Consider the following 22,250-nt stretch of genomic DNA (forward strand, 5'->3'; position numbering starts at 1 on the left):
TACAAACACTACCAATCATCTACAAACACTACCTCTTTATAGATCTATATCTACAACACACTATCCAGTTGAAAAAAAAATTGGCTCAGACCAACCTTTGGGTAGCAGCACGAACGAACAACACTGAGACGACGAAGATGTAGTGTGGTGTGCGCCTCGACTGTGCCTGGAAGCACTGGAAGAAGATGAAGTCGGTGCGTGCTGTGAGGCTGGAGCAACAGTGTGGTGTAGACTGGAGTGTTGCGTGCAAATAAAGGGAAGGGAGAAACGAAAGAGGAGTGTGCGTGCACGATGAGAGGAGGAATGTAAGAGAGGAAGAGAGAAAAAGGTGAGATGGGATTTTCAAAATGCACAGAATAATAACTGACAATTGAAAGAATTTTTTTGACCATTATTAAATATTAATACATTAGGGGTAATTTTGGTATTATGATAATATTTGGAGGTGTAGGGTAACATGTTTGGAGGTTCAAGGTGAAACACCCCTTAATTAAATGTGGGGTGACGAAGAGAGGGTTTCACCCTGCACCTCCAACCCTTCACTCTACATCTTCAAATTTTTCGAAAATGTCTAACATATCTCTAATTAAAAAGCTTTAAATATTTTAAAAAATCAAAAAGTGGTCAAAGATTCTAATATGTCAGTATGTACAGATATATTTTCTTACATCTCATTTCTCTCTATCTTCATTCTCACAGAACACACTCTCGCATCTCACTTCTCTCTCTCTCTCTCCATTCTCACTCACAGAATACACTCTCACTTTCCTCTCTCCATTCTCACTCACATAACCCAGTCTTTGCGCACTCTAGCTTTCCTCTTCCTCCTTCCATTCTCGCAAACCACTTTGCACACAGGCAGCCTTCGTCCCTGGTCATTGTCGCACTTCCCTCTCCCCTTCACGAAGGTGGGTTTTTAATATCTCATTAAGTGTTTGTGTTTGGATCTGGTTTGATTGTTTTGTTTCAGACTTTGATACACACAAACAAGAGCTTCGTGTTGGTTTTCTCCCTACAGCAGATCGCGTCGTCCCAAAGATTGATGGTGTTGTTGTATTTGATAACATTTGTTTGATAGCTGTGTTTTGCTGGTAAAAGAGTGTGGATCGGATATAGAGAGCCGAAAGGGCTAAATCGGATGTACATAACGGATTCAGCCTACATCCAGACACATATTCAATTATCTTTATCATTAATGGATTTCAAACAAAATTAATCAAATAAAAAAATTTACACTAAAACTATAATTTTTTCTTTTACACTAAAAAAAATATATGTCAATACTTATTGTAAACTGAATATTTACTCAACTTTTATAATCAAACTTTTTATATATTAATAACCGCAAAATGATTTTCTGATAAAGAAAACTCGTTATAATAGTTAAACATTTTAAATTTATTATATTAATTCGTAATTATTGTTATTGTTATACACTGATTTCGTTCTTTTATATTTATCTTCTCTTTAAAAAAAATTAATATATATCAATACTTAAACAAATATTTGGAAGTATTAAATTAATTAATAAGATGAAAACATTAAGTTAAAAAAAAATTATCTACTCAGCTTTGGTATAAGTAAGTGGACCCAAATGTTAACTCGTTAAATAATATTAATAAAAACATGAAATAAAACATTCATAACAAACATTAATAAAAATAAAAAGAAAAACACGACGAATCGGATCTCCATATTCGATCATTATTCTATCGGATATTTACATTCGATCAAGGTTTTCTTAGATCGGATATTGACATTCGATCAAGGTTTTCTTAGATTTTTATATCTGATAGAAATCTTCGTTACTTTAATTTTTCTAAAATATTTATATTAGATCTAAAAAATTCATAAAAATTATTTTTAACATATTATCTAATTAAATTATAAATTTATAAAAATTGATTTATAATTTTAAATATGATTATGAACTAATAAAATAATTATATAAGTAGTATAATAAAAATTTTATGTAAAATATTAAATATTAATCAGATGGACATTATCAGATGTGCAATTGTGCTAAGGTGTAGAGTTTCTTAATCCAAATGAAAGGGGGTGGAGGCTGCATGTTTGGTGATAGGGGGAGATAGGAGGTGTAGTCAATTCTAGAGAGAGAAATAGTTATTAATCATAAAATTAATAAATAATCATCTAATTAATTAGGAGTATTTTGGAAAATTGAAGGTGTAGATGAAATGCTTGGATATGCAACCTGACGAAGATTTATTTATAGTCTTGAGGTTAGAGGCCCATACTTAAGTGGGCCTTTGATTAACTCAATTATAAAAGAAAGCGTGGCAAATTGCTTGGTTTTTGTTGTTGTCACACCATGGTAGAAAAGCTATTTCTTCCTGTACTTTCATAATTTCAACACGTATTCATATAAATTTATTTCTGAATATATAATTTCAAATACAATTTTTATTTTATATTATGTATTTAAAAATAAAAATAAAAAATACATTCTGAATTATACAGTCTTTTTGTATTTCAATTAATATGTGACTGATCTCATCAAGTGTCAAATTGGGCCATCCAAATCTTCTTATTTGTGAGCTTCACCTTATTTTTTGAGCTTCCTGCATCCCTATATAATTACTAAGTGCACCTTCATAATTCTAAGAAAAGGCTTAAACACCTTTCACAATTGCACCACACCACCACTATCATCGCTTTCAACACTACAATTTCTGATTCAAAAGCAGAAGAGAAAGAAAACACCAGCACCTTAGGAAGAAGAGAGAAAATGAAAAATAAAATAAAATAAACTATTTTCAAAAAAACAAATTCCGTAACATATTCCATGTGTCAGGAAAAACTTTTTCCAAAACACATTTCATGAATATTCTGAAAGTTTCTTGGGGAAGTTTCCATAACATGTGATCCGGACGTCACTTTTCCAGAGAATAAAATTGTCATTTTGAAAGCTTGAGTTCTGCGAGGAAGTTGAGGGGTGCAGGAAGTAAAAAATATCTTTCTATACGGCTGTGCATAACTAACCTAAATTATAAATTATCTATACTATATTATACTCAAAAAACTAAAGTTCTTTTACCAAAAACTCACACTATATTATATTCACACTTAATTGTTTAAAGTGTGTCTTTAATTTTATCTTTATGTTCATGTGTCGTATTCATTTCATTTCTTGTTCAATCACCATGCATCTTTTTTTCCTCATTATGTCATCTTGTATGCTTGTGTCTGTGTAATTATTTCAATAAATACTTTTGTCCTTGAATGAATTTACAATCTCTTTCTCTCTGTGTTTGTTGATTAAACCAACTAAATATATACATATCTATAAGTACATGACTTTGGTTTCTTTCGTTATGATTATGGTGGTACATAATTTTTGAATCATGAAGAGATACCTTTTGCTCCTGAAGTTGTCCCGTATTGGACAAGAAATAAGAGTTGTCGGCAATGATAATGGTCATTTATCCTACAAAAAATTATTTTATTAAGTGAAATAATAAGCTATTTACTTTTTTATTATCTCAAAATATCATCTAGTAGTTAACCAATGATAAGGAATATAACTCTTGCAATGATAACAAAGTGAAATGTAGATGTGTGATGTAATATTATCATGATCACTAGGACAACAAGAGTCACATAGGACTATAGCACTTGCAATTGGAGGGTTTGCAGCTTTGAGTTTCTCAACTGATTGTTTGTTATATTTCTCAAGTCATTGTTGAAGTAAAAAGATCAAAAGTGTTGACAATTAGAGTGTATATATCATGCAACCTTGGTGGTTCGTGTAGAATTTATTTACATTCAAGCATATAACATCTTAGATTAGTATACTTGAAGGCCAAGTTAATTAGGAACGAAATGTGATAAATTAAGCCATAATTATCATCGTATTTTTCATTTTCTATAATTAATAATTAATGTGCTTTTAAGATGGGTGAATCATATGTAACTTGATTTTAGAAAGTGAAAATGTTGGACACATATTCCTACGTGGTGTGTGATAAATTTCTCATCTAGTGTACCTACCAAGGTACTTTTTTATTTAGATAAAAAAGAAAGAACAACTATACTACCATATCAAAAGTTAAAGATTTTAAATTTGAATGTAAGAAAATGCTTATCTTTAATTCCTTATCACATTATAATAGTCATATTCTTTTAAAAAAACTTAATTACATGTGCAAATGTATGAGTTCGTCTAAGCATATATTGGCAAATATAGTAAAAATACTTTAGCTAGAAATTTATGTGTTTTTTATATTGTTGCATGTAGCATTTTTATTCTCACATTACGTAAGAAAGTTAAAATCAATCTTGACATTGAATGATTCGGTTTAAGGAAGAGCACATTTGAAAAGAAGCCAAATAAAATAACACTTAATACTGAATTTGTAAAGAAACCCATCTTTTTTGTACTAATAGTTGTATGGAGAATTATTCCAATATATATATATATATATATATATATATATATATATATATATATATATATATATATATATATATATATATATATATATATATATATATATATATATATATATATAAAAGTGGTTTTTATTAAAGTTTTTTTTTATACTTGATGAGTCTTGAGTTCTTGGTATTTTTCTAGACTAATTTTTGCTGAACTTGTGTATACAACCTACTCCTACTACCTAAAGAAAAAGAACTAGCCGAGAAGCAATGTGATGTGGTTAATACTAAGATTTGAATTCACAATGGCTATATTGCCTCCTTAATCTATGTGAGAGACAACAATAACAATTATCAGAGCGAGCATTTAGCACAGGAGGAAAGGTGATTAGTTTATCCTAGGTGTCTAGTGTCTAAAATAGTGGAAGTACTTGTTTGCGTATAAGATTGGTTGAAAGAAATAATTTTCTCTATACTTTTTTATGAAGATTCTAAAGAACTTGATAAAGTTGAGTAAGGTGAGTTTATATGAAAAATTTATATTTTTTTAGTTTACATTTAAATTTTCAGAAATAATGAAATATTTTATTTTATTTTTCTAAAGATAATTTATCAAAACGAAGTAGACCTCCAAGTTCTATTAATTTGAATGATTGAAAATGGGTTGATAACTTGTATTTACAATGCAACTTATATTTGAATATGTATTAATTTTTTGAATTTTGGTTGTTTATGAGAGAACCTATATTATGGAGTAAAAACAATTTTTTCTATCTACTTAGTTTTATGTTTTTATATAAGGAACATATATTAGGAATAAAGTGGAGAAATACTTATTTTTTTAGTTTTTTAACTAAAATATATTGTAGTTTGGTTCAAAATTAGTCTAGTTCGATTAAAAAATAATACAGTTTGATTCAAAATTAGTATAATTCAAAAACATGTTAAAATACATAACAATTTAATTTATATTACAATTTAATACAATTTGATAGAATAAAAAATAGTTGAATTCATAACTACTTTTTAGTTCAATTGAATTAAGGTGAACTATTTTTTGTCACTACAAATTTTAATAATCAGTTAATTTTATTCATTTTTAATATTTATAAGTCATGTGTGTGCTTGACTAGATAATTATCTCTTCTTCATCTTATCTCTTCCTTTTGTTACTTTCTTTTCTTTCATTATTTCATTTTATCCTTTCTTATACCTTAAATACTTTTTATTATATATTTTTATTTACTATATATATATATATATATATTAATAATTAATATATTTAATTAATTAGTATATTTTTTCTTTTATTAAAAAAATATTTGATTTGTTTTTTTTATTTCATTGTTTAAACTTTATATAGATAATATACAAAAAACATTTTAAATTTTTTATGAGAGAAGGTAAAACGTAAGATTTTTCCATTATTCTTTTAAAATAAAAACAAATAATATAATTATATAAAAAATATGATGTTACATCAATAGTTCCTACAAATGTTCATGAGCTTCATGGCACTAATTTCTCCTTTGGCGCTATTTATTAAAATAATTACATGCTTAAATCAGCATGGCTAGATGATTAATTTGTATGCTTTAATTTTTTTGAGTTTTTTTTAGTGGGGAATGTAAATATACATGGTACTTACTTGAATAATGGATTTGGACATGTGCAGTTTTAGACTTCACTATTGACGAAGATTTTAGTCTCTTTATGTCGTAATTATTTCCTTTAGAAATTTTAATAATTAAAATCCATATTTGTGTAACTATGCATTAGCTAATTCTTTTAATATGAATTGTATTTTATTTTTATTTATATGTTACCTTAGTAAATAATGACTTCTTTTACTTATCCATGATATATAGTTTTTGGTTAAATTATATTTTTTATTATTTATAAGATTCACTTTTACAGTTACTCTTCTAAAAAAATATTTTGGTTCTTTATCTTTTGGTTATTTCTCTTTTAAATTTGTATAAATTTAACCTTTTCAAAATAATAATTATTTTGTTTTAAAACATGATTGGGAATATTTTTTGGAATGATTAAAACATTTGTCTTTAAATTCAATAACTGTATGACTTGTTTCTACAAATGTGCATTAACTAATAAATTAATTCCATAAACTGTTTTGAATTTTTCTAACTATGAATGAATTGTTTTTTATTCCATACCTTTTGAAATATTTTTAATTTACACATTTGCAATCAATAATTATATGATTAATTTCTAAATATTTTTCATCAATTAATTGATTTCATTAATTCTATTATTATCAATAAAATACATGTATTATTATTATAATTTTCTTCAATAATTATATTTTGTTTTAACTTCTTTTAAATATTAAATTGTGATTGCTATTATTACTATTATAATAATAATTGCTATTATATTTTGTTTTAACTTATTTCTTTAATTATCACTTTTAATATTAATACAAAATTGTGAGAACCTGAGAAATAAAGTTAAAAGAGTAAAAATGTGTATTACGTTAATGGAATCAGACTTTAAATAGATTTTTCAAACATCCTGGTCCATTAGCTTAAGCCTTTTATATCTCTCTAGAACTCAGTTCCTCAGATTCTCTCTACTTTCTCTCTACCATTCCTCCTTAATGAGCCATTTGATTTTCGCTCAGGTGGTGCCCAAGTATCCGCAACGTAGAGGACTCCGTATTTGACCTATCAATTTCTTCATTCTGACCGGTAAGTAGTTCTTCCTGTTTCCTCCGCTATTTTTGGAACCTAGAACATGCGGTTCTGCTAGTTGCATGTAACTAGAAACGTTTTCTCTACTTTGTTGTCAAACTCTAGCTTTAAGAGTTGTTCTTGATCACCCAGTGGTGGTTTGTAGGGTGTTGTTTAGGTTTCTCACCACTCAAGGTACTGTTGAGGAGTCTTTGTGAGCTGGGCAGTTCAACTTTGAGGTAAGGGGAGTTAGAATACTTTATTAAATTTGTGGTATGATATGTATGTATGCTGAAATTTAACTTGGTGTGTTGTTTTGGAGTGGTATTTTAGGTCTTAAGTATATGGTTTGGTATGTGCTGAAACTGAAATGTATGAAATTGTGTTGTGAGGTCTGGAATTGATTTGGATGAGTTTGAATTGTTATAATTGATCAAATTGGAAGTAATTGAAGTGTGGAATTTGATATAACTTTGGTTAGATAGAAAATTTGGAGTTTTAGGAGTGTTTCAAGTTACTTTGGAGGAAGTGAGATAGGGAAATTGAGAGTTAGGAGTCTAGGGCTCTTGTAGCTTGTTGGGTTAGTATAGGGAGGTTATTTGTGACTTGTTTGAGTCATTAAAATGGTCAAAAACATATTCATAGTAGTATAATTGGATTTGGGTCCCTAAGTTGTGGAAATTGGTGTTTTAGAGTTAAATTTTGAGTCTTAATCACTCTAGATTGGTAGTAAGGAGGGTTGGGATCATCTAGATAAGTTTAATTAAGTATAAAACACGAATTAGTGGAGTTAGAAGTTGGGGAAAATGACTAGAAATGGTAAAGGGTGTGTGAGTTGCATAATTCTGCAGAATTTGCGTTCTGCAGATTATGCAGATTCGCTATGCGAATGGTCTCGCATAGCGAGTCCCTATAGGGGGGGCTCTCTGTTTGAGTCATTCGCTGTGTGAGCTGGTTCGTTGTGCGAATGATTGGAGGGTACTGCTCTCTTTCTGGTGATTTGCATAGCGAATCTGGTCGCTGTGCGACTGGTGGTGGCCTGGAGCCTCTGCCAGTTTAATTTGAAAGGCGAATTGGGCGCATAGCGAGGGGTTTAGGGGGTTGGTCTCTGTATAGGCTCTCGCACAACGACCTGAGTGCGTTATGCGAGAGGTTTGAAGTCTGGTGCATTCTGCGAGTTAATTCGCATAGCGAGAGGTGTCGCTGTGCGAACAATTCCTATCTCACCTTGCGAATCAGGTGCGTTGAGCGAATCGTCTAAGTTGTATGTGCTTCTTAGTTCCTTATCTTGGTTTGGTTTTAATACAATGTTGTTTGAGATGTAAAGTGTAATTGATGTATATGGTTAAAGTGAAAGTGTATGAATATAAGAGTGATGTATATGGTTTAAAGTGAAAGTGTGGTTAATGGACGTAATTCCATGATTCTCAAGGAGAGGATCCATGGTGGTGCCCTTGGTATGTTTAGAATGATGTGCATGGAAGCTCAGTCTTGGGGGTTATCCTGAAGCTCCAATAGTCTTTCTTCTCACTTAGAGAGGATCGATCTATGTCGTGAGGAGTATTAGAAAGTCTTAGTCTTGGAGGCTTCTAGTATGCTCTAAGGCGTGGTATAGACTAACCTCGTGAATGTGGTAGGGTGAAACCCATTAGCAATGACTTTGCAAAGCAGTAGAAGCCACCACGAGTGCATGATCCGCCATAGCTCGACAATCATTCTAAGTCCGGACGAGTCAAGTTTTAAAGTGTAACAAGTTATGTTATGTGATCCAGTAACTTGGAATTAAACTTGTATGTTGTGTGTGATTGTTATAACATGATTTTTGTATATCTAACTCACCCTTCTGTTTGTTTTGCGTCTGCTTGTGTGTGGTGTGTCCTTTTTGCAATGATGATCCATTTGGATATGAGCAAAGGTAGGTGAAGTGCCTCTGGAGCAGGCCTTGGAGGAAGATGACGCCCCTGCTTAGCCTAATTAGGATTCATAGGCGTTTTGTGTATTTTTGAAATACTCTTTTGTGTTTGAAATTTTAAATTATAGCCATTTTGAGATGACAATAACCTTAAGACTTTATCTACAAGTCTTTTATAACTATTTTATTATATTAAAATATAGACTACTATATTATAAAATTTTATATAATTGGGATGTTACAAAATTATTATTATTATTTTAATAAATATTTATATTTTATTCAAACATTTTCTTTAATCATTAATTGGTATATTATTTTTGTTATTATTATTTGATTCAATAAATATATTTTATTTTAAATTATTCGTTTAATCATTACTTAACAAATATTTATTGGAAATGGGTAAGATTTATTACATTTTATTACTTTTCTCTACAAGGCTAGTTTCAATACTAATTTAATTTTATAATTACGATGCAGACAAATTATTTTAATACGTAACGGTTATATTTTACTTTGAACATAAAGTTCAAGAGTCCATTCGCATTCTCTTCCTTAATTATTGACATAACTATCATACAATTATTTGTTATTATAATTTTATTCAATGATTATATTTTATTTTAACATTTTTCTTCAATTATTAATGTTAGTTTTACTATTAGTATTGTTATTGTAATTATAATCAATCGTTATAATTTATTTTAATTTCTTTCTTTATTTATTAATTTATTAATGCTACTATTAGTATTATAATAATGATAATTATTATTTAATCACCAATTATATTTTTTAACTTATTTTTTAATGTATAATTTTAATTTTAATATTATTTTTATTACTATTATTTTAATAAAAATATTTATATTGTATTCAAGAATTTTCTGTAAATATTAATGGATAATACTATTATAATTAATATTGTTATGTTATTATAATTTGAATAAATAAATTCGTTTAATTATTAGTCAACGAATTTTGAATTTGTATTTATTGGAAATTGTAAACATTTATTACGCTTAATTATTTACATTTTTTTATTTAGATACCAACTAATGTCATTTTGCTAATATTTCAAAGTCTTTGATTGGATACACATTTTAAATTATTTTAATTGGTTCTAATTGATACTACGAAATTAAATTCATGCTTAAGTGAGAATATTATAAATTATAAATATCAAAACAATTTCACAAAGTATGAACAACCCAATTAAGTATAATTAATTTTTTTTTCTATTAAGAAAAAGTTAGAAATATAACAATTAAAGTCATTTAATTATTACAATTATAAAACAATTTTAATTTAGTATTACATATATTTTAAATTTGTAAAACTTATTTATTTTTATGTACTGAATTAAAATGTTTAATAATATGTAAAATTATTAACCGTTAATTTATTTAAATTTAAATATTTTTTTTGGATGGACTCCATTATCAAATATTATATAAAATATTTATATAATAAAAGATCTTTTATTAAACAGTGGTGTATAGATAAAAAAGGATTAGTATTTAGTTAAAAATTGAATGTATCTAACCAATATTTTATGTTCTAACTAGTTTATGACCTAGCTATATGGAGGTAGATGTTCTTCCACATGCAAATTTTGACTTTGTAAGTCAGAAATAAGTGGTACCCATTGGTGGTTTCGCATGGGACGGAGTACCCTAATAGTTTTTCTTACATGTGTTGTATGGTCATATTTGCATAGAAAAAACAAAGGGATGTAAGTTAAAACTTCACATGCCTAAAACAACATAACGTATTTCTGTGCTTCTAACTTTCTGTTTGTAGCTCATACTATTCCTTTCTTGTTCTCTTTTCATTTAATCCTTTTTCTTATTTTCATTTTATTTAAAGCAGTCCTTTTTATCTTTTGTTAAAATAAATCGAACTCAAGTCTTTTACTTTTCCATATATTTTCTTCATTTCTCTATTTATTTTCTATTTTGTAGGAAAATAAAGTTAAAAAAAAATGAGAAAGTAGGGTTTTGGGGTGGAACGGGGATTTTGAGGGATGAGTGAATAATGGATGGGGGCAATGACGATGAAGAAACATGATGAAGATCATTTCTAAGTATAGTATTTTTTATGATGGAACAATATGTTAGATTGTTTAATGTTTTTTAGGAAGCATTTTTCCTATATATATAAGAGACATTTTTATAATATTTTATGGACATACTGATCAAGGGTCACTTAACATAATATATTATTACTACTTAAATAATTAATTATTTTTTATAATAATAATTGTATTTAATTTTAATTTTGTTATGTCTTTAATCAACTATTTGATTATCGCATTATATATTTGTATATTTAATTGAATAACTTGAGAACATTTGATTAAATATCTTCACACTGTGTTTCTAAATGTAATGAAGAACACAATTTATTGACTATTTATAACTACAATTGATTAATTTTCTTATAGTTGTTTTCTATAAATAACTTTTACTATTCTCTTGAAAATATTGATTCATTATTAATGAATTCATACTTTTAAGAAACATTTTAATAAAATAAAAAATGCTCTCATTTTATATATTTTGAAGAAAGACATCAATACAGTGAAATTGTTTCCTTATGTTAATCTTTACATTGTTATAAGTGGTAATCTTTAAAACTTGTGAGCTGTGTGACCTTGTGAGGTGTATTTCTCTAGAAGAATTCTAAGTATAAGTGGTATTTTTGAGGATTGTTCATGAGATTTTAGTGTTTATTTTTGTGTTTGCATATTTTGCATGTCAAGTGTAATTGCAGTATGAATTAGAAAGATAGCGAAAAACATTTATCTAAAGTTGAGTAAATTGATATTAAATGAAAATTAGTTTTATTTGAACTATATAATCTAATATCTTTTAAGAAATCTCTTCTTCTCTTATCATTTACATTTTTCTTGAATATATTTGTATTTGCAAGAAACCAAATCTTTTAATTTGATTGTTTCAAGATCATTTTTTAAGATTGTTAATAGAGAAATAAAAGTTTTAAAACACCATTTCTTTCATCTCTTGCTAGTGTACATCCTGTGTTGTTGCAATGACCTTATAGCTTCATTTTCAACAGTCTTTCAAAACCAAAAGATCCTATTAAGGTTGGACAAAATAAAAACTTTGTTAAGGATGCCTATACTAACAAATCTATTTTGTGTGTGTGTGTGTGGGTTTTTTAAACTATTACTTTTGGAAAAATCACATGAAGATCTTTATTGAATGAACTGATAATATATAGTTTGGGATGTTGTTATTAATAGACAATTCATTTCCTTTAAAATTGTTGAACCACATGTAGATTATTACAAATTTCTCAACCTAGATAGTGTATGAGAAGAAAAGATTCATCACGTTGTTAAAGAAAAAAGCATGATATCATTTGTCATTACACTAGATGAGTTTTATGTTGGACTTGAAAAACAATTTTACATTGTTTATATATATATATATATATATATATATATATATATATCAAGTACGGTGTAGTTTAAAGAAATAAAGTTAATGTATTTTAAAAATCTTATTCTGGAAAAGAATAGTAATTAAAAGTGTATAACAATGTGCACTAAATATCAAATTAGGATGTGTTTCAAATTTCTATCTTTTTGTGTGTTAGTGATGATATATACAAATATTTTGTAAGGAAATATATAAAAGTATTATATACATATATTAAAATATTATATATAACGGGTATAAGATATTATTTTATTAGATGTGATTAAATGTTGGAGAATAAAAGACGTAATAAAATTGATAAAGAAATTGACAATAAATATATAAATGGATAGTAAAAACTAACTCTAGGGAAACATCTCAATCCAACGTCATGAGAAGAGTTTTAAAAAGGTGTAGATGTTGATGACAGTCTAAACGGGATCTTGTATAAACTGTAAACAAATAAAAATACATTTTCGATATAAATATATATGCTTTAAGAAATATTAATATTAAAATAATATCTAATTGTAATAATCAAATTAATTTTTAAAATATAAATAAAGAATTATAAAAATGTGTGCCGAGAGTGTCTTACCTGATCACATGCTCTCACATTATTTAAGTTTTAAGTATCATGATGAAATATTCCAAACCTTGAAAAGCTTATCACTCGGACAGTGGAGCCACTCATCAATATCTGGATATGGAGCTCTTTTCCTTCCTTTTCATTGCCCTTCTCTTCACTTTCTATCTCTATTTTGTTACAGGAAAACCCCGCAAAACTAACCACAAAGGCTTCAAACACTACCCTCTCATTGGAACCTTACCGGAATTCCTCAAAAACCGCCATCGCTTCCTCGAATGGAGCACCCAAGTCCTCCGCGATTGCCCCACCAACACCGCCGTCTTCTCCCGCCCCTACAGTTACCACGGCGTCATAACGGCCAACCCCGACAACGTGGAACACATGCTCAAAACCCGATTCCAGAACTACCCGAAGGGCGATCGCTTCATCCACCATCTACAAGACTTCCTCGGCAACGGAATCTTCAACTCCGACAGCGAACTCTGGAAGGTGCAGAGAAAAATCGCCAGCCACGAGTTTAGCACCAAATCACTCCGTAACTTCATTGTCAACTCCGTCACCACCGAACTCCAAACCAGGCTTCTTCCAATTCTCTTCCTAGCCTCCCAGACAAACAGGGTCCTCGATTTGCAGGACCTCTTCGAGCGCTTCGCTTTCGACAACGTCTGCAAGCTAGCTTTCAACGTCGACCCCGCCTGTCTCGGCGGCGACGGTACCGCCGGTGCCGAGTTCATGAGCGCGTTCGAGGCCGCCGCCGGGCTGAGTTCAGGGAGATTCATGAGCGCGTTTCCCTTCATGTGGAAAATAAAAAAGCTGTTGAACATCGGAACAGAAAGGAGACTGAGAGAATCAATCACCACCGTCCACGTGTTTGCTGACTCCATCATACGGTCCCGATTGGAGTCCAGGGATCCCGCCGGCGACGACGAAGATTTGCTTTCGCGTTTCATCAGAACAAAGGAGAGCTCGCCAGAGTTTCTACGCGACGTTGTGATAAGTTTCATTCTCGCAGGGCGTGACACGACATCGTCCGCGCTCACCTGGTTCTTCTGGATTCTTTCTTCCAGACCTGACGTGCGGAGAAAAATTCGCGACGAAATCGCAAGGGTTCGGTCCGCCACACGTGGCGTTGGCGCGTTTGGGTACGAGGAGCTGAGAGAGATGCATTACCTGCATGCGGCGCTTACGGAGGCGATGAGGCTGTACCCGCCGGTGCCTGTTGACTCGAAGAAGTGTCTGGACGACGACGTTTTACCGGATGGAACTCGGATTGGGAAGGGTTGGTTCATATCGTATCACACGTACGCCATGGGGAGGATGGAGAGCGTGTGGGGAAAAGACTGTACCCTATACAATCCTGATAGGTGGTTGGAGAATGGCGTGTACCGAACAGAGAGTCCGTTTCGTTTTCCAGTGTTTCACGCAGGTCCACGAATGTGTCTCGGGAAAGAAATGGCTTATATTCAGATGAAGTCCATTGCAGCTTCCCTCATAAAGAACTTTGAGATTGAGGCAGTGGATAAAGACACGTGTCCAGAGCATGTCCTTTCTTTGACGTTGAGGATGAAAGGAGGCTTGACCGTGAGGGTAAGGACAAGGGATACACAAGCCAGTCTCCACAGTAACACTGGTTTCTAGACCACAGCTTGCAATTTCTCCTATTTCATAATTAACAAAAATTGCAATACATTGTGTCTATTTTCAGTGAAGTTTCTAAGAGCTGATGGAATATATAAATATAATATATATACTTTGGTGCTTTTTTTTTCCTCTGTCAGATATCTATGACAGAGATAAATATAAACTTGTTACAAAACTATTTTCAGCAAATATCATGTTCCTTGTTTAATTTTGTACGTGTGTTAGTGAAAGAGCATCGTCAACGAAGAAGAAGACGATCATAGAAAAACAAATAGCAAACATAAAATAAAATGAAAAGTAACCGACAATGAGAGGGCCAAGTGAGAAGAGAAAAGTAGTGGAAGAGAGGAGGTAGACGAAAAATGTTATTTAAGTAAAATTACTTTGAAGACAAAACAAAAACAGGTACTATATCCAATATTATACTCACTTTTTCTTTTGTATTTTTCCATAATAATAGTCCTATATTTAATAAGTATTAGGTAAGTTTTTAAATTCCTATTTATAAAACGTCTTTAAAAGTATTTTGTCACTCTAAGATCTCTCCTACTCCTCTAAATGTCTTTTGTGTTAGAACAGGTTCAGTCTGTTTTATTTTTTCTGCACTATTTTGATATTAAAGGGACCGATTCAGGTCTAGTTTGGCCTTTTTTATATAGATTGTTGATCCACCTTTATCAATCCTACAAGGTTACACAGATCAACCAATGTGAGAAACTGAGTTTTTATATGTTTATAGGCAAATTTAAAATGAAATTACTAGGTAAAATCTTTTATAATTACAAATTTAAGCAACACACGACTTCAAATGAAGAAGTTGTATCTTCTTACATGATTTTATCCTGTCAAAGGTAAAATCGTGCACCTAAAAACGATTTTAGAGTATGATAATTGATTATCCGATCTTGTAATTGATTACTACATTTTTTTATTAAAAAATAATACAAATATTAAAGTTGTAGGAGTTAACAACTTCTTTTATTGAAGTTGTACACTCTACATACTTTTACTTTTTAATTTTTAATTTTTTTATTAATTAAAATCATTTATAATTTATATATAATGTTTTTAAATAAATTTTATAATTTTAATTATTTTTATAGCTAAATTAAATTTCTTATAAAATAATTTCAATTAAATAATTTATAATTATAATTATTGTAATTGTGTAATTAAAAATTAAAAAAAAATTATATTTCATTATAATTTATTTTTTTGAATTTTTATTATTATATTATAAATTTTTATGAATTATAATTATTTAACAACAATTTTTTTATTACAAACTATTTAAAATAATAAAAGTATTAAATATAAACTATTTAAATTAATAAAAATATTAAATAATTAAAATTGTAGAGGTTGACAACCTTGAAGTCGTGCACCCCACACTTTTTCATTTTTTTAATTTTTTTATTATTTAAAATGATTTATAATTTTTAAATAATTATTTAAATATATATAAAATATTTTAAATTATATATAATTAATAATTAAAGTTTTTTAATATTATTAAATAAATAAATTCATGGTTTTAATTATTTTTGAAATTAAATTAAATTTTTTATGAAATAATTTTAATTAAATAATTTCTAACTAAAATTATTGTAATTACATAAATAAAAATGCATACATTTATTTTATTTCATTATAATAAATTAATTATAATAAATTTTTTATAATAAATATTTGTTTAAGTAAATTTATTATATTAAACAAAATTAAATTTATAATGAAATATATTTTTTTTTGAATTTTTAGTTACATAATTACAATAATTATAGTTATAAATTATTTAATTAAAATCATTTTATAAAATAATTAAAACCATGAATTTTATTTATTTAATAATATTAAAAAAATTAATTATTAATTATATATAATTTAAAATACTTTATATACATTTAAATACATTATTTAAAAATTATAAATTATTTTAAATAATAAAAAAATTAAAAAAGTGAAAGTATGTGGAAGTCGTGCACCCTACAATTTTAATTATTTTTTAATTTTATTAATTTAAATAGTTTATAATGAAAAACATTATTATTAATTAATTATAATTCATAAAAAAGTATAATATAATATCAAAAATTGAAAAAAATAAATTACAATGAAATATATTTTTTGAATTTTTAATTACACAATTACAATAATTATAGATATAAATTATTTAACTAAAATTATTTTATAAAAATTTTAATTTAATAACAAAAATAATTAAAATCATGAAATTTATTTATTTAATAATATTAAAAAATATTATTTATTAACTAGTAATAATTTTAATTATTTTAAATACATTTAAAAAACATTATTTACAAATTATAAATGATTTTAATTAATAAAAAAATAAAAAATAAAAAAGTAAAAATGTGTGGGGTAGAGGACTTCAATAGGAGAAGTCGTCACCTCCCTACAATTTTGATACTTTTATTATTTTTTAATGAAAAAAGACGTGATAATCGATTATAAGGCTGGATAATCGATTACCATGTCCTAAAATCGTTTTTGGGGTGCACGACTTCACCTCTGACCATTGTGCCAGGGTGTAGTCGTGCAAGGGGGCACAAGTTCTTCATTTGAAGTCGTCTGGCCCCCCACGACTTGCCTAAATCTGAAATTGCAAAATTTATTACCTAGATCCGTAATTTTTTGTTTAAATTTGCCTATAAACGTACAAAAACCGAGAAACTGCAGTGACTAAATATCAGTCAAAATTGAAATTGTTTTTGTAGTTTTTACTTAAACAAGTATTTCTTTCTCTTTTATTTTCTTCCTTCTATTCATTGTGATGCAATGCAACACAAGTTGAGATTCACCTGCATGGGAATCACCACTGAGATTTGCCTTTGGGGGATCTGTCGCGTATGCCTCCTGATCTCGCTCTCCCTCTAGACTCGCATTGGACTCTTGTCGTGTTGTGTGGTATGTGTTGGCTTGGTTGGTCTCTCTCTGATCTAGCTCTCCCTTTCGACTAGCGTGATGTCTTCTTCTTGGTCTCTCACAAAATTCGAATGTTTTTTAACTTGCGTGTTTGTTTTTACTAAGCAAAAAATAAGACTCTCTTGTTGGTGTATAGATCTCGTTCTCGCGATTTTTTACTATCCAAGAAAATTTGGTAGAGTAATTACAAAAATAGACAAATTTAAAAAATATTACCATAATAGGTAGGTCCTACATCTTTCATATGATTTGAAATAGAGAAATTGTGTGCCCACACAACTTTTATTTTTGTATGTATTTGAAAGTGATTACCTCCTCTATGATTCAAATATAATATTGAAATCGTTGAAAGATATAACGACCTTCAATGTTATAAAAAAATAGTTTTGGGATAAGAAGACTTCCAATTTCGAAAATGCAATTGATAATATATTATAATATACTTGTAATTGATTACCGACAACCCAGCTTTCTAAAAAAAAATTGAATTTGTATCGTGACACTTCACATTAACATAACCCAACAACTTAATCAAGGTCTGATATAGCTCGACCAAGATTTTATACAGCTTGACCAATATCTAAAGCAGACCAGACGACACCTCGTTTCAGCAATTTTTAGCCTACGACTGATCGACCTAGGTTTGATACAGCTCGAATAAGGTCTAATATAGTTTGATCAAAATCTGCTACAACTCGGTCAAGATCTGAAATTGTTTGAATAGTAGTCTGACCAAGGTCTAATACATCTCGATCAAGATTTGAAACCTCTCAAACAACAGCCTGTTTCAACCCTTTTCAGTCCAGTAGCCCAACATTAGCCTGTTTTCATGTAAAAAATAAAAAATGTCAGCCTATTTTCATGTGTATTAGACTTTCGATGATTGAATAAAAAAATGGGTCAAACTGGGTTGTAAAGGTCTTGGTTGAGTTGTATCAAACCTTGGCCACGTCGGGCTGTGTTAATATGAAGTGTCGTGACGTATGTTCAATTTTTTTTAATGAAATCTAACTATCCGAGATGCCCCGACTGACTTGCTTCTAAAATTTGAAGTTGTACCCAAATGACTTTCTATTGAGATTAAAAGTCTTTAGGCTTCCAACGAATTCAATGTGATGTAATCGATTACATATTCATTATAATAAATTACATTACAAAAATAACTTGTTTGTTCACTGTGAGAAGTTAACAAAGGTATAAAACTAAATTACCGAGATATCTTGATAATTTCTTACCAGTCCTAGGGATTAATGATAAACATCAAGAAAATAATAAATTGCACGAATAAGCACTTGCAAAAATAAGCTTGTATGGTTATATTATAATTGAGCCTTTTACTATGTTAATGGACTCAATTCTAAGAGTTTGTTTAATGTTGCCTATTAATATAAAAATATAAAATCATTTAAATTACATTCTTATCATCTCTATTTTTAATAATTTAAATCTTTCAAAAAAAAAAGTTAAAATAAAAAATATTTTCAAATAAATAAGAAAATTATGAAGATTTTGTTTAATTATTATAGAGATATTAAGATATTGAAAATACCTTTATCTTAATAATATGTTATTTACACCACTTTCTTTCAAGTTGTTAATTGAAGATCAACCATTCTCAACTTTTTTACAATATCCTATAACATATTTTGAAGAAGTCTTTATTGAAAATGATTCCTATTTGAAATTTTGTAGAAACATGAGCTCTAACCAATTATTTGTGATAAATTATTTATTAATTTTAGTATGTTTAATTCTATCATGTTAGACTGGATTATGGAGATGTTTATGACTAACTTGTTATCACAATATAGTGTCATAGGAATGTCAACAATAATTTTAAGGTCATTGTATATGATCTTTATCAAAAGTTCTTCACACACTCTTTAAACAAGGACTTGCAATTCAACTTGTACTCTTTATCTATTTTTTACTTCTCTAGATGACTAGACTTTCTCCAAGAAATATATAGTACCTAGATGTAGATTTTATTTAAATAATAGAGCCTACATGTAATTTGCTTCAATATACATCTTCATGGTCAACATGTCTCAAGTATTGAAGAATTTTGTCTATTGCTTGCATGTCTTTCTCTTAGATAAGGCATAAGTTGACTTACCTCACTAAATCTGATAACTTTTTGGCAAGCATACCAAATCGTTCCAAGTAATACAGTGAATAAGTAAAAGTATCGTTCTCCCAAAGGACTTGTGCAACACATGACAATTCTTTTTTTTATAACTCAATTAGACATCAAAATGCACAAAACAACACAAGAAACTCTTTTTGGTATTTTTATCAAACAGTTGGTGTGCAAGGAATTATATTTAAAAGAAACTTGTTGGAATTGGGTTTCATGAATCATATGAATATAAAACTCTGTTCAATATTTCATTACTTTATTCAAACATTCACATCAAGGCATACTAGTCCTAATCCCTTAGCAACTAGTTCTAAATTAATATATTAAAATGATAATCCCTTAGTCAATTTAACATACAATTTGCATTAAGTCCGATGTTAAGAATGATCAAGTTATTGAGTCTATCCCTAGATCCCAAATCATTTAAGTGTTCTATTTATGTTCATGTTCAAAGTTACTTTCCAGTAATCAAATAACATTATATTTTCATACAATGATAATAAATTCAAGAAAGAGCATATGAACGAACAACGATATATTGAGTAGGAAAATTACATCACAGTGAGTTCATTACATCCAATCCCAACGAAAGAGAAATTTAACTACTCCTAGTCATCTAAAACGTACACATTTGAAGTAATCCCTTGCAACAATGGTGTCTTGATGCCTTGAAGTAGTATCCGGAAGTTCCTGAGATGTTTTCGTTTCTTTCTTTTGTCCGGAACGTCTTTTAAAGCCATTTAACTTCATTAATTCGCTCAGCGCACATGTACTGGTGCGCTATGCGAATTTTCTTAATTGCTGCACTTTATCTGATGTTATTCGCTAAGCGCACAGGTACTAGTACGCTATGCGAATTTCCTTCTTCTGGCAGTGCGAATTTTGGCTTTCGGTTTGTGAAAATTGGTTGACAGAGTCTAAATAATACACCATTTCCTGTACAATATTTTACATAACAATCTACTACCTATTACAACTTTTCAATGAGGAACAACATGAATAATTACAAGATTGAGCTCATTTATAAGTATAAAAACAACTCTTTTTCACACTTATCAAAATCCACGACCAATATTTTGTCTTGTGTGTTAAAAATAAGTTTTCCTATCAATCTTTGATATAGGATTTTTTTTTCTACCATGTAGAGCTTTCTTTAGTTCCTGTTTCAGTATATAAATGAGTAGGATCGAGAAACACACCTTTCTGTTACCACCTTATCTTCTTTCTCGCTTTTGAATCACTTGCTCCAACTTCTTCAAATCCAAACTGAGCGGTGGGTACCTGTTAAAGGCACACCGACGCTAAAGTCAGATTTTACTCAATGATCTTAATTCACAATTAAGTATCAAAACTCAATTAAGCTAACCTTACCTTTGTAGCTTAACCTTATATTTATAGGTATTTGGTGGACCTTAAATTGATGTTGGCCCAATAACACAAATATTCGTGTTGGCCCAATTGCAGCCTAACACTCATAGGTCCATTTCGCATGTTTAATAATTAACTTAAGGAATATATCGAACGGTTGTGAATATATATACCGTTCGGTTAATATATCATGTTTGTCGTCGGTGTTGACTTATTACGTAGCTTACCGACCGGATTAGACTCTATACCATACACATGCCCATCAAGTCTGAGTTAACCATAGTTAGCTATAGGACTTATAATAGGCTTGAGTATTGGACCTGACTCGAGGCATAGCACTATAACCGTTACTATAATTACCACGTAGAAAAAATTCATATACTATCGCATCCCTGAAAACAATAATGACGAAAATTATGCATCCTTGGATCAAGATTTTACACCATTGGATGAATATTTTATTTCTCACCCTTGGGGAAGTTGCAACGTCTTGCAAACGACTTCATTAGATCAATCTTCATCCTACGACCCTCGTTGGTTCTCATTCCGCAAGTTACTACCTATAAATATGGTAGGCCCACTACGTCATTCCAATTTTCTAGCAATTGCTTCAGAACACAGTGTTTGGCTTGCACAAATTAAAGGTAACAATGAGTTCTACTGTAAACTTATCTTCATCTGACGAGTCTTCGGGAGGGGGAAGGACAGGCAATGATGGTGGCGTATCACCTACTGCAACGATAAAATCATCATCTACCAGCAGCAAACCAAGTAATATAAAAGAGATAAAAGAAACCATGCTAAACGGTGAGATGACTTTCGTATATGATAATGTTCTGGTTGAGGTCCCTGAAGAAAAAGAGGATCCAGAACAAACCCTACCCAGCATTAGCGGATATGAGTGGCCATCTCACGACGTCAGTGAGTTTAGTACTTACTTTACAAATAGAGTAGAATTAGGAAATTGGGTTGAGAATAACTGCATAGTGAAAACCCTAGAATTTGGTCTTCTGATTAAGTTAACAATATGTAAAGGAAACGAAAGAATTTTCCATGGGAAGGGCAACCATCCCAATGAATTCTTTTTTGCATATGTCTATATGTTTCATGAAATAAT

The 22,250-nt window shown here is 29.5% G+C and overlaps 1 protein-coding gene across 1 annotated transcript; it reads left to right on the forward strand.

Moving 5' to 3' along the window:
• Positions 1–12,872: 12,872 nt before the first annotated feature.
• Positions 12,873–14,894, forward strand: LOC108344817 (cytochrome P450 CYP94D108). Its single transcript, XM_017583319.2, has one exon. The coding sequence runs from the start codon at positions 13,156–13,158 to the stop codon at positions 14,674–14,676; it is 1,521 nt and encodes a 506-aa protein (XP_017438808.1). The 5' UTR covers positions 12,873–13,155; the 3' UTR covers positions 14,677–14,894.
• Positions 14,895–22,250: the final 7,356 nt, after the last annotated feature.

Source organism: Vigna angularis, chromosome 2 (assembly GCF_016808095.1).
Source record: "Vigna angularis cultivar LongXiaoDou No.4 chromosome 2, ASM1680809v1, whole genome shotgun sequence".
Classification (NCBI taxonomy): domain Eukaryota; kingdom Viridiplantae; phylum Streptophyta; class Magnoliopsida; order Fabales; family Fabaceae; genus Vigna; species Vigna angularis.

Bases quoted from the DNA above. Each gene is read 5' to 3' on its own strand.
- LOC108344817 (XM_017583319.2), top strand. From the start codon at position 13,156: ATGGAGCTCTTTTCCTTCCTTTTCATTGCCCTTCTCTTCACTTTCTAT.